Consider the following 13,101-nt stretch of genomic DNA (forward strand, 5'->3'; position numbering starts at 1 on the left):
CTTCCTCTGTGGAAATGTATGTCCTGTGTTTTGTGTGAAGAGTACAATATGACAGTTTGGGCCTCAATCTTATACACAATAGATTAAAATAAGCGGTGAGAAAACCAGAAATCATCCCAAACCTTTATCAAAAGGTGACCACATATAATCTGCAAATGATAGTGTGTATTTACGATGCACAAGACTGGAGAGCCCTCTAGTGTGTGTGTAGTGTGTGTGTCTTGAACAGGGGTCGCAAACCTTTTTCCCTCAAGAGCTACTAACCTAGAGCCTGGGACGTAGAGAACATGGAATTATGGGAATAAAATGAGAAACAGTCTTAATAAAATCAAAATCTTTGAATAGAGAATAGAGAATAGAAATGCTTTTACTTTTATTAACAACATAAATCACTAGTTTTTCACTTGAACAAGACATGAACTAGAAGGCTCTTTTACATAAACCGTTACACAGAGTGTTCGGTTTAGACAAATGCCATACCAAACATAACAAATACACTTCTAGCTTACTTAGTAATCTTTAGGGACACAATAGTATCCATGCTGTTAACCAATACACGTACATAAAAGTATGTTATTGTTTTTTAAACATAGGCTAAAAAAATCACCTTAACCTCAGTTCTTGGCAACTGCACCTTAGAATAAAATAAAATCCTCAAAACATAAAGTAATGTAATCAAATATTTTCAGTTTGTACAGGTGTTGGGCTGCATGAATTCAAGATTCAGTTCTAAATAAAATAGCATGAGATTTATAAGTTGAACACACACCATGAATTGAAAACCTGATGGAAATGGTGAAGTAAAAACAACAATTCTGTTGAATGTTCTGTTCCTTGAATTGAGCAGTGTAAATTCATGTAAATATTTTCCTAAAGCTGCAAGTAAACGGCCAGCCAATAGACTTTATAGTTTAACATTGAGCTGAACAGGTCAGGATTCTATGGTAGAATTTGCAGTTTAATTGTCAGATTGCAGATTTGTTGACCTGGTTTATGGTTAAAGGTTGAATGGACGATTTTTTTTGGCCAAAATCTGAGTCTCGTGGCGTGGACTGCCGATTAGTTCTGCCACGTATCAATCATAAAACGCACTTACCGCTCACCTGCAGCCGCATGCGGCTCGTCCCCCGAGAGCAGCACATTTTCGCGTGTTTAAGTGCATTGATCTATCATAATATAGTTCCCTCAGTGTACGGGACAAAATGAAGACGGGGGAGTGCGCATGCGCACTTCCGCCTGAGTTCTCAAATCGCCGAAAAATCCTCCATTGTGCCTTCAATATCTCTAATTACTGGGCCTGATTCACACGTGACCAAAACTGACACAAAGTTCAACATTGTTGTCAATGTAAATAAACAAGATACATAATTTTTTCACAATGGCTTCAGAAAGTGGTTCCATTATTCAACTCCAGAAGTTTGTGGGGCCAGTCCCAAACATGATACACTCAAGGCTTTGCTTGGAAGTCATCAAGTGTTGCAATATTAGTATTTAAAAATCTAAAATCAGAATGTATTTGTAATAAATTCAAAATGCTGTGCTATGTAAAATAAAAAGCTATTGATTTGGTATAAATCTTACATTTAAAGAAATGCAGGCAAACAAAATTCCACAGCCAGGAGTCATATTTTTTGCAGACGCAGTGTGTACTCTGTGTTTTCATGTGCTTCTAATGTGTGTGCAGTCTCTCAGCAGTAGATATTCTTTGAAAGTGTCGGGTAAAGGCAGTTCTTTCACCGCAGCAGGGAGGAACTGTGCCCCGAGACTCTGGCGTATGGCACATCGAGCCAGAGAGTGCAGAGAGGGTGCCTGGGCGGCCATGTTGCTAAGCCTTGCCAGTAACTGTGGGTCTTTATTGAGCTCCTGTGGGAGGGTCCCATCAGCGCGGCGGATCTCAAAACGCCCTGCTGCACGGCAAAGCAGCTCCAGACACTCCTCTCCCTGTTCGGTGCCCAGGCCTCGAGCTAACAGTGCGACCAGCCTCGAGATGGGAGTCTGCCCCTTCAGGTTGGTCACATGGACCTCAGCACCATAGTCCAGCAGCACTTTGACGCTCTCCAGGTTGCCTTTCATGGCGGCCCAGCTCAGAGGGGTGTCGTTGTTGTAGTCCCGGGCGTTGGGACAGGCCCCGCTCTCCAGCAGGACCCGCACACACTCTGGGTTATCTTTGAAGGCAGCCCAGTGCAGAGGAGTGTCCTTGTTCCCATCTAGAGCATTTGGCAGGGCTGCCTTCTCCAGCAACAGCTCCACGCAGCTCTCATCCTTCTCTGCTGCATAATGCAGAGCTGTCCGGTTGTACCCATCCAACGCATTCACCTATGGAGGACACCATTAGCATCACCTTTCCATTTTTCCACATTTAAAAATCACAATCACATCCGAACCAGGGTCACCACTCCCGTAACTTGCTTATAAAAAGGACACATACAACTTTTCCTTATCCTCAGTATGGACATTATTCCCTCACTGACTTGGAGAGGCAGGAATAGTGGGGGCGAGTGTGGTGGGAAACTTATAAAAGTAACTTGTTACGTTACCTTGTTACTTCGCCGGAAAAGTAACGCGTTACATCACAGCAGTATAAATGTAACGAGTTGCGGTACCAATAATCAACATTATTGTATAACCTATATCCTTTGCTGAACATAGTAACATAAATCATTAAAATATGAAATAAACAAGAAAAGTAAATGTGTTTGACTGAGCTTTATCTTTCATGTTGACAGATTACCACAATACAGTGCCATACAATAAGCACATGTAGGCCGGTCTTCAAGCAATGAAAAACGTCACTAAAACATTTGTGGATAAGTAAGAAAACTGACACACAACACCAAACACAAAACTAACACATTTCGTTCCTCGTTACTCTAAAAATGTATTTGAGTAATTTGAGTTACCAGCTAACGCGTTACCCTCAACTCTGGAAACTGACTGGCCACACTTTATGGGGCTCCGGCTCTGCAGTCTATCCAAAGATTGAAGCGCGTCTGCCTCCCCTTTAGTCAGATCTGTGGAACTCTGAGGTTTCTACTTTTTCCAAAAGAGGTTTGGTAGTTTTTCATGGCTGAGAACGAGCGTCAAAGGACAGGAAACGTTCAACTTATCATGGAGCGTTCCAACTTATCAGAAAACACCCTTAGTCATGGAAGCTGCCCCCACTGAGCGGCTGATTATTTAATGAGAACCGCAAAAGACTTCTCAGGAACCCCTTCTCAAAAACCCATCTCAAAAACCCTTCTCAGGGCAAAACCCTTCTCATTGAATAATCCAAACCAAACCACCGAATGAACTTGTACATCATGTACACATTTTTATAATTAATTATAAATAATAATTGGCCGGATTCACCCAATTAATTTGGCTCGCGGGCAGTCTATTGAATAGCCCCACCTTGGATGCCTGTACATTTGAAGACAGACACCTCGGAAGCGCGTCCGAAAAATACACTCAAGAGCAGACGTGCGTCCGAGGCGTCAGCGCACATGCAGTGGAGGAGTTGTGCTGTGTTGCTTTTCTCGTGGTGTTATGGAGTTTATTGGGGACCATGGCTTTGGTTTATTAACTTTACAAAAGTCCAAAAACGGAGGCGATGGGCCCCGGGGCCCGTCTGGGACCCGCATATACTTCGGAGGAGAGTAGAGTCAATATCATTATTTGCGCCAAGAGCTGCGTCTAAAGATTTTATTTTTATCGTTGCAGGGTTTGTTTTGAGTCTTCTTCCGGGTCGTGCGTAGCACGACACTGGAGCGTCATCTCTGATTGGCTGCTGTGCCACGTCCGACGAGGAAAAGATGGACAATACTCAACTTTTCTGCGTCGGACGCTTTGGATGCGCGTCCAAAGCGTCCGACGCAGAAAAGTTGAGACAGAAACTGTCCCAGCTCAAAAGTGAGTGGATGGTATTAAAATCAATATCAAAACTTACTGGCAATTTGTGATTGACAAAATGCAAGTGAAAACAAGCCGTTTAGATAAAGCTGCTAACAGTGACTGTGAGTGCATTTTTCATGAATGTGTTTATATTAAGTACTTGAATATAAATTTAACATGAAATGTGAAATTAAAAGTACTTACAAATGTCCACACCCTCCATAAACATGGAAAGGTAAAAATAACAATACAAATATAACCAAAAACTATAAATCTATAAGGCTTTATTGTTCCCATAAAGCGCACGTGAGTGGGTTTAAGTTTAGCGATTTGGCCCGCGGTCAACCATACACGTCTCGACCACGTGCCAAATAGATAAACCGAGGGGAAACACTGAAATCCTTACCTCAGCCCCTTTCTCCAAGAGCAGCTCTACGCAGTCAGCGTCCGCCACCATGCAGGCACAGTGCAGAGGTTTAAGAGTGCCATGCATTCGGTTTACGTCAGCTCCCTTTAGACATAGCAACAACAACAACAAAGAATATCTTAGATCAGCTGCCCCCTTTTTTCTCGTCGATACACTGGAAAAATATTGTTTTTCTATGGTTACTAAACTGTAATAGAACAGTACAGCAATATAAAATATACTGCCAAGTTTGGGAGTTTCATTTATAGATACAAGATTCTCAACCAAAGCTTTTCTGTGGGTCCTCAGGGGTTCCTAAAACAATATGACATTGTGAATTATAATGAAAGGATGTCATGTTGAATTGCTTTGACAATATATTTAATCTGAATACTATTCTATAACGTATTTATCTTTAATAACTATAAAAAATATTTTAATTTTCCCTTGACAGTAGTTTATAAAGTAGGAGAAGTGTTTTTGGGTCACCCAATTACTCACGGGACAGATAGTGTGTAGGGTTACTGAGAGAAAGGGGTTTTGACCCACTGTTGATAATACTTTGGATCAATAGATAAAATTAAGGACCTACCTTTCGTATGAGGTCTTCTACATTGTCGTGTGGGAAGGAACGGATGGCTGCAATGGTTCTGATCAAGCGCTCAGACAAAGAATATTTACTCTGAATACTTTGCATGATGTACCACATAGTATAGCTCAGGAGAGGAGCATGGCACCCGGGGAGAGGTGGCTCTACAGCGCTCTGTGGAAATAAAAAACAAGGACATTAGATAATACTGTACACATTTAATCCTACCTGCTAAAAGGAAAAAACATATTTTTACATAATTATTTTTACAACTTGGGTTGCCAAGACTATCAATACCCAGAAACTAAATAAATTAATGAACTAATAAAACTGGTAAAAAAATTAAAAAATTAAAATGCACATTTATTGGATACAATTTTATATTTTCTGAATGGTTAAAGAGTGGTCTTAAACTATTTCATCATTGTGGTATCGAGTATCGAGCCTTTCTCTCAGTATCAAAAAGCTAGTTTGAAAGGTGAATATCCACCAATAGTTCCTAAAATAGCAAAAATGTGCAGGAAATAAAGTCTTGATACTCGGAACATAAAAAAAGAAATAGAATAACAAAAAGAATCTGCAATTGGCTTCTAAATAATCGCAAACAAATATTCTTACAAGTGCGCGGACTTTAGACAGGTTCTCTTTAGCGGAGGAGATAAACATCATGCTTACAGGCTGTTTTCACCAGGGAGGCTAGCATGTTAGCATAAGAGCTAACATCGAGGAGCGACGATCAATCGACTCACACACAAGCAAAACGACATGCCAAGTGTTTTAAGGATGTTGGACGCACGCCCCAAAGTGCTCAAAACAAAATGCACGGGCTAATGGCGAGTGTTAAGATGTCATACCGTTTTTGGTCCAAGATTTGAAGGCGCGATAAGTGCTCGCGGCTGCTATGCTAACGTTCCTCGCTTTGACATAAACACTTCGTACGTCACGCACAGACCGCGCGCAGACTTTTATCCGAGTCTGTGGCACATCTACATCTTCTACATCTTCTACACATATACATCTACATCTTATCCACGGATGTGTTATACGGACGGAATGTTTTGTCTTTCCGTTTAAAGTAAAGTCTACATTGCACATTTGCCCGCATTAATATAAGACATGTGTACATTTAAATACAGCTATGCAATGTGTAAGACTATATGACCTTTCCCAATATAGAACAACACCTCTTCAGGAACATGCCAGATGCCTTCTGCCCATGTGAGGACTGACACTCAAATGGTTTCCACAGTCTTCTTATGGCGGTTTCCAAGTGTTACATTACCGCCACCCACTATAAGTTATACGTCTTATTTAGACTTTATTCTGTAGTTGTAGTTGCTGTCCTTCTTTGATGTTCCACGGCGGGTGGCATCAAAGTGCTGTGTTGTTGTTGTTGTTGTTGTTGTTGTTGTTGTTGTTGTTGTTGTTGTTGTTGTTGTTGTTGTTGTTGTTGTTGTTGTTGTTGTTGTTGTTGTTGTTGTTGTTGTTGTTGTTGTTGTTGTTGTTGTTGTTGTTGTTGTTGTTGTTGTTGTTGTTGTCATCCAAGTGTTACCGCCAGACTTTATTCTTTAGACTTTATTTCCAGAGTCCGACCGGCCAGGGCTTATTCCAGGGCTGACTCTTCTTGGGCACTGTCCTCGCGCCCTTTCTCTTCACCCTTTACACTGCAGACTTCAGACATGACACAGACAGCTGTGTCCTACAGAAGTTCTCTGATGACTCTGCCATCGTCGGACTCATCACGGACGACGATGATGCGGAGCACAGGGGACTGGAGCAGGACTTTGTGGACTGGTGTCAGCGGAACCACCTCCTCATCAACGCGGGGAAGACCAAGGAGAGGGTGGTGGACTTCCGCAGACGCCACCCCACTGCCCCCTCACCAGTGAACATCCAGGGACGGGACATTGAGAGAGTGGACTCATACAAGTACCTGGGTGTTCATCTGAACCACAAACTGGACTGGACTCATAACACAGACGCACTGTACAGGAAGAGCCAGAGTCGGCTCTACCTCCTGAGGAGACTCAGGTCTTTTGGAGTGACAGGGCCACTCCTGAAGACCTTCTACGACTCTGTGGTGGCATCAGCTCCTGTACGGTGTGGTCTGCTGGAGCAGCAGCATCACAGAGAGGGAGAGGAAGAGGCTGGACAGAGTCATCAAGAAGTCCAGCTCCGTCCCGGGCTGTGCTCTGGACTCGGTGCAGGAGGTGGGGGACAGAAGGGTCCTGGCTAAACTCACATCCACGCTTGACCATGAGTGTCGCCCCCTGCAGGACACTCTGTCCGCTCTGGAGAGCAGCTTCAGTGACAGACTGATCCACCCTCGCTGTGTGAAGGAAAGGTTTCGCAGGTCTTTGCTTCCTGCTGCTGTCAGACTTTATAACATACACTGTTAGTCCTGAACACTCGCAATACTGACCTAACCATGTGCAATTCCGTCATATGTGCAATTACTGTTGTGTGTCGGTGTAATCCCTCATTCGTCCAGGCGTGTTCCATAGTAGAAAAAGCTTCAGTTGTAGTCATCTGGACTCAGTTTGAAAAAATAGACGTTTCGACTCTCATCCAAGAGTCATTGTCAATAACAGAATTTAGGTCGAGAACTCCGATATTAATACTGTTCTGTGGTAAGACCCGCCCATTGGGAGGAGCCTTCCTGAAGTAGAAAGAGTTGTTTGTTTCAACAGAAACTCCCCCTTGTATCTACCGAGCTAGCCTATTCAGAATCTTAATGGGCTATTAGAAACCTCTTTGTCTTTGTGAGACCCTGGCTCAACCACCCTGAGTACCTGATTAGCATCTGAATGTCCATTACCTTTCCAGGGGTTCAGAATCCCATTATAAATAACAGGAAGATGAAACCTAAGCCCTCCATTTCTGTTTAAAGAAGGTCTTTCTTTTTTAACAAAAATAGCTTCCTTGACTCCTCTTTCAAACCATCTTTTCTCCCTGCTTAAAACCTTCACCTCACCGTCTTCAAACGAGTGATTAGAGGCTTCAAGATGGAGATGCACGGCGCTCTGTGGTCCTGAACTTGTATTTCTTCTGTGCTGATAAAGCCTCTTGTGTAGAGGCTGTTTCGTCTCACCTATGTAACGTTCTTTACAACTTTCTTCACTGCATTGGATTGAATAAACTACATTGCTCTGTTTTTGAGTCGGCAACTTGTCCTTTGGGTGAACCAGTTTTTGTCTTAAAGTGTTTCCTGGTTTAAAATAAACAGGGACTTCGTGTTGTCTAAAAATTTTCTGCAGTTTTTCCGACAGGCCAGACACATAAGGGATAGAAACACCCTTCCTTCTCTGTTCAGTTTCCCTTTTGTCCTGCTTCTTGGTTCTCTTCACTCTGTTGAGAGCCCAAGCGGGGTAACCACAGGCTGAGAGGGCATTTCGGACATGTTTTTCCTCTTTCTTCTTGCCCTCTGAGCTGGTGGGCACACCTTGAGCTCTGTGTTGTAAGGTTCTGATCACACCCAGCTTGTGCTGTAGTGGGTGGTTGGAACCAAAGAGCAGATACTGGTCCGTGTGTGTAGGTTTCCTATATACTTCTATTTGGAGTTTCCCGTCCTCTCCTCTGATCGTGGAACAATCAAGAAAGGCCAAGCGATTCTCCTTAGCGTCTTCTCTTGTAAACCTAATATGTGGGTCCACAGCATTGATGTGATCAGAGAAGGTTTCCAGCTCTTGTTTCTTGATTGTTACAAAAGTATCATCGACATAGCGGAGCCACAGTTTTGGAGCTATGCCTGAGAATGAGGACAGTGCCTTCTTCTCAAAGTGCTCCATGTACAGGTTGGCCACTATGGGAGAGACGGGCGAGCCCATGGCACAGCCATGAATCTGTCTGTAAAATTGTCCCCGGAATTGAAAGTAAGTGGGACCTCATGGTTTCATATGATGTTGTGTCCCTGTTCACCTGCATCCCGACCACTGATGCAGTAGCAGCAGTGAGGATCAGACTGCAGGAAGACACCACCCTACAGGAAAGGACCAAACTGACACCTGAACACATATGTAAACTGTTGGACATCTGTCTGAACACCACTTACTTTCAATTCCGGGGACAATTTTACAGACAGATTCATGGCTGTGCCATGGGCTCGCCCGTCTCTCCCATAGTGGCCAACCTGTACATGGAGCACTTTGAGAAGAAGGCACTGTCCTCATTCTCAGGCATAGCTCCAAAACTGTGGCTCCGCTATGTCGATGATACTTTTGTAACAATCAAGAAACAAGAGCTGGAAACCTTCTCTGATCACATCAATGCTGTGGACCCACATATTAGGTTTACAAGAGAAGACGCTAAGGAGAATCGCTTGGCCTTTCTTGATTGTTCCACGATCAGAGGAGAGGACGGGAAACTCCAAATAGAAGTATATAGGAAACCTACACACACGGACCAGTATCTGCTCTTTGGTTCCAACCACCCACTACAGCACAAGCTGGGTGTGATCAGAACCTTACAACACAGAGCTCAAGGTGTGCCCACCAGCTCAGAGGGCAAGAAGAAAGAGGAAAAACATGTCCGAAATGCCCTCTCAGCCTGTGGTTACCCCGCTTGGGCTCTCAACAGAGTGAAGAGAACCAAGAAGCAGGACAAAAGGGAAACTGAACAGAGAAGGAAGGGTGTTTCTATCCCTTATGTGTCTGGCCTGTCGGAAAAACTGCAGAGAATTTTTAGACAACACGAAGTCCCTGTTTATTTTAAACCAGGAAACACTTTAAGACAAAAACTGGTTCACCCAAAGGACAAGTTGCCGACTCAAAAACAGAGCAATGTAGTTTATTCGATCCAATGCAGTGAAGAAAGTTGTAAAGAACGTTACATAGGTGAGACGAAACAGCCTCTACACAAGAGGCTTTATCAGCACAGAAGAAATACTAGTTCAGGACCGCAGAGCGCCGTGCATCTCCATCTTGAAGCCTCTAATCACTCGTTTGAAGACGGTGAGGTGAAGGTTTTAAGCAGGGAGAAAAGATGGTTTGAAAGAGGAGTCAAGGAAGCTATTTTTGTTAAAAAAGAAAGACCTTCTTTAAACAGAAATGGAGGGCTTAGGTTTCATCTTCCTGTTATTTATAATGGGATTCTGAACCCCTGGAAAGGTAAAGGACATTCAGATGCTAATCAGGTACTCAGGGTGGTTGAGCCAGGGTCTCACAAAGACAAAGAGGATTCTAATAGCCCATTAAGATTCTGAATAGGCTAGCTCGGTAGATACAAGGGGGAGTTTCTGTTGAAACAAACAACTCTTTCTACTTCAGGAAGGCTCCTCCCAATGGGCGGGTCTTACCACAGAACAGTATTAATATCGGAGTTCTCGACCTAAATTCTGTTATTGACAATGACTCTTGGATGAGAGTCGAAACGTCTATTTTTTCAAACTGAGTCCAGATGACTACAACTGAAGCTTTTTCTACTAAATTACTGTTGTGATTCATGTGCAATTACTGTGAAATTCATCTGCAATCCATGTGCGTCGTGAAACATATTCATGAATAATTACTGTCGTGATCACATGCAATGGTATTTATGTATTTATTTATTTTTATCTTTATTCTTTTTCTCCCCTCCATCCCTTGTTGGGTTTTGTCTATGGGAGTTTTTGTTTATAGGAGATCTTCTACTGAAAGTGTTTTTTCAAACTTCCTGTAAGTGATCTGTTCTTTTCTTCTTCATCTACCTCTGTATCTACCTGCGTTGCACCAATGAAATTTCCCCATGTGGGACAATAAAGGAATATCTTATCTTATCTTCATCTTCCTCTCCTTCTTTGATGGTCTGTGCTGTTGGTGCTGTTGTTTTATGGCGGTTGGCATCCGAGTGTTGCATTACCGCCAGAGTTTATTCCTCAGACTGTGTCGTAGTCCATAAAAGTTCTTCTTCCATTGCTTTGGTGTTACAAAGCCCATGAGGTCATGATATGTTTTTGTTGTATCCTTTAGAAGGATACAACAACAAAGACCCCAAGAAGTGTGAAAGTTTCAAGTGTGGAGGTTCCAGGTGTGCGGGTTCCAGAATTAATGAGAATACCTTGGTTGGGGACAGAGAGGATTTTGTACTCTTTATGGTGGATGTTGTAAACTGTGCTGCTCAGACTCAAAGCAGAACTGAAAGGATCAGGATCATTGCTAAAGCTGCAGGAAGATTCTTGGAACAAAAGAGCTTAATTGGGCATAAATAGAAAACAGGCTAAAGGCGCTAAATGGGAGTCGGAGTGATGGGGGTCTACTTTTGGGGATTCAGAGTGATCAGAGTGAAGAAATGGAGGTGGGGTGGTCTGTCCTCGCCCAGTCTAGTAGACGCACGGCTACCAAGCAACGACATCAGTGGAAATATCAAAGCCTAAAGAGTAAAACTGTACGGCGGAAGCGCCGAACATCAAAGAAGGAAAGGAAGATGGAGAGTCAACCTTGGAATTAAGCCGTCGGACTCTGAACCTAAAGAATACAACAACAAAGACGTCTCATGACCTCATGGGCTTTGTAACGCCTTTCTAAGGACTACGACAAAGTCTGAGGGGAGGAAGAACTTCTATAGGATACAATGTTGTTGTTTTATGGCGGTTGGCATCCGAGTGTTGCATTACCGCCAGACTTTATTCCCCAGACTTTGTCGTAGTCCTAAAAGTTGTTCTTCCAGTGCTTTGACTTCCAGTGCTTTGACAAAGCCCAAGAGGTCATGAGATGCCATGAGATTTGTCATTGTATCCTATAGAAGTTCTTCCTCCCCTCAGACTTTGTTGTAGTCCTTAAAAATTCTTATTCCATTGCTTTGGAAGTACAAAGCCCATGAGGTCATGGGACGTCTTTGTTGTTTTACAAAGCCCATGAGGTCATGGGACGTCTTTGTCGTTTTATCCTTTAGAAGTCCCTCTTCACACTTTGGCGTTTCTAGGCCCATGAAGTCAAAGCGCGTTAGAACATCCTCTTGCTCCTCATCCTCGGCTCAGTCTCCAACACCCCCCAACTCTATAAACGTTTACCCAGCCCTATGCTACATACGTAAGCAACCACAGCCTGACACAAACCCTGTGACTGGATCGCCAGAACGTTCCGCAGATTGAACTTCTTCTATGGTGTTTTATGTTGTTGTTGTTGTTGTTGTTGTTGTTGTTGTTTTATGGCGGTTGGCATCCAATTGTTGCATTACCGCCAGACTTTATTCCTCAGACTTGTTGTTTCAGAGACCAACCGGCTTTATTCCAGGGAGACTCTTCTTCATCTTCCTCTCCTTCTTTGACGTTCGGTGCTTCCACCGTACAGCTTTATTCTTTAGGCTTCATTCTATAGGCTTTAATATTTCCACTGATGTCGCTGCTTGGTAGCCGTGCGTCTACGAGACTGGGCGAGGACAGGAGACCACCCCCACCTCCATCTCGTCACTCTGATCACTCTGACTCCCCAAAAGCAGACCCCCATCACTCCGACTCCCATTTAGCGCCTTTAGCCTGTTTTCTATATCTGCCCAATCAAGCTCCTTTGTTCCAAGGAATCTCCCTGCAGCTTTAGCAATGATCCTGATCCTTTCAGTTCTGCTTTGAGTCTGAGCAGCACAGTTTACAACATCCACCATAAAGAGTACAAAATCCTCTCTATCCACAACCAGGGTATTCCCATTAATTCTGGAACCTGCACACTTGGGACCTCCACTCTTGAAACCTTCACACTTCTTGGGAGCCACGCTGGCCTTTCTCATTTCGCCCTGGCTGGGAGCAGCGCTGGCTCCTCTCTCTGTATTTACTCTAAACTCATTACTTGAAACTTTCTTGACTGCATCTGCATAGGATATACCTTGAGAGACCTTTATTTTCTGCAACTCAGCAGCTCTTTTGCTAAACCTGCATCCCCCGTAGGCAGAGCTATGTTCTTCCCCACAGTTACAGCACTTCAGTTTTGCTCCCACGTCACACTTCCCATACTCGTGATCTCCTGCACATTTACCACATCTTTGCCTCCCTCTACAGACCGCTGCAATATGCCCAAAGCGCTGGCACTTAAAGCAACGCAGATTGACCCTGTTTCTTTCAGCTTCAGACACAAGAATGTCCTTTCCACCCAGACGTTTAGTTCCAATCGCCTTCCGTTGCTGAGCCGCGTCCTTGCACACAACCAGCAGCAAGCTATCTCTAAGGACACTCGCACTCTTGATCACTCCCACAGCTACAGTTAGGCTCTTTGACAATGCCACTGAATTCCACTCCTTAAAGGATGCACTATCCTGTGCAAGCTTT

At 43.6% G+C, this 13,101-nt stretch overlaps 2 protein-coding genes across 4 annotated transcripts in view; one reads left to right on the forward strand and one right to left on the reverse strand.

Moving 5' to 3' along the window:
- rpl10a (ribosomal protein L10a) overlaps positions 1-13,101 on the forward strand; it is a 216,846-nt gene that overhangs the window by 136,776 nt on the left and 66,969 nt on the right. The gene's annotated exons all lie outside the window — the stretch shown is intronic.
- asb8 (ankyrin repeat and SOCS box containing 8) lies at positions 355-5,833 on the reverse strand. The gene is made up of 4 exons (XM_072450034.1): positions 5,723-5,833; positions 4,872-5,042; positions 4,280-4,384; positions 355-2,316 (listed from the first exon to the last, which is right to left on the reverse strand). The coding sequence occupies exons 2-4, from the start codon at positions 4,986-4,988 to the stop codon at positions 1,660-1,662; spliced, it is 879 nt and encodes a 292-aa protein (XP_072306135.1). The 5' UTR covers positions 4,989-5,042; positions 5,723-5,833; the 3' UTR covers positions 355-1,659.

The sequence above is a fragment of the Eucyclogobius newberryi genome, unplaced genomic scaffold (genome assembly GCF_026437365.1).
Source record: "Eucyclogobius newberryi isolate DKJ021-1_F unplaced genomic scaffold, fEucNew1.0.hap1 SCAF_17, whole genome shotgun sequence".
Lineage (NCBI taxonomy): Eukaryota > Metazoa > Chordata > Actinopteri > Gobiiformes > Gobiidae > Eucyclogobius > Eucyclogobius newberryi.

Excerpts from the sequence above, each read along its gene's own strand:
- asb8 (XM_072450034.1), bottom strand. The coding sequence starts at position 4,988 with ATGTGGTACATCATGCAAAGTATTCAGAGTAAATATTCTTTGTCTGAG. Across the intron at positions 4,385-4,871 it reads TAGAAGACCTCATACGAAAG|GGAGCTGACGTAAACCGAAT; the intron begins GTAGGTCCTTAA and ends CTATGTCTAAAG. Across the intron at positions 2,317-4,279 it reads TCTTGGAGAAAGGGGCTGAG|GTGAATGCGTTGGATGGGTA; the intron begins GTAAGGATTTCA and ends TGTCCTCCATAG.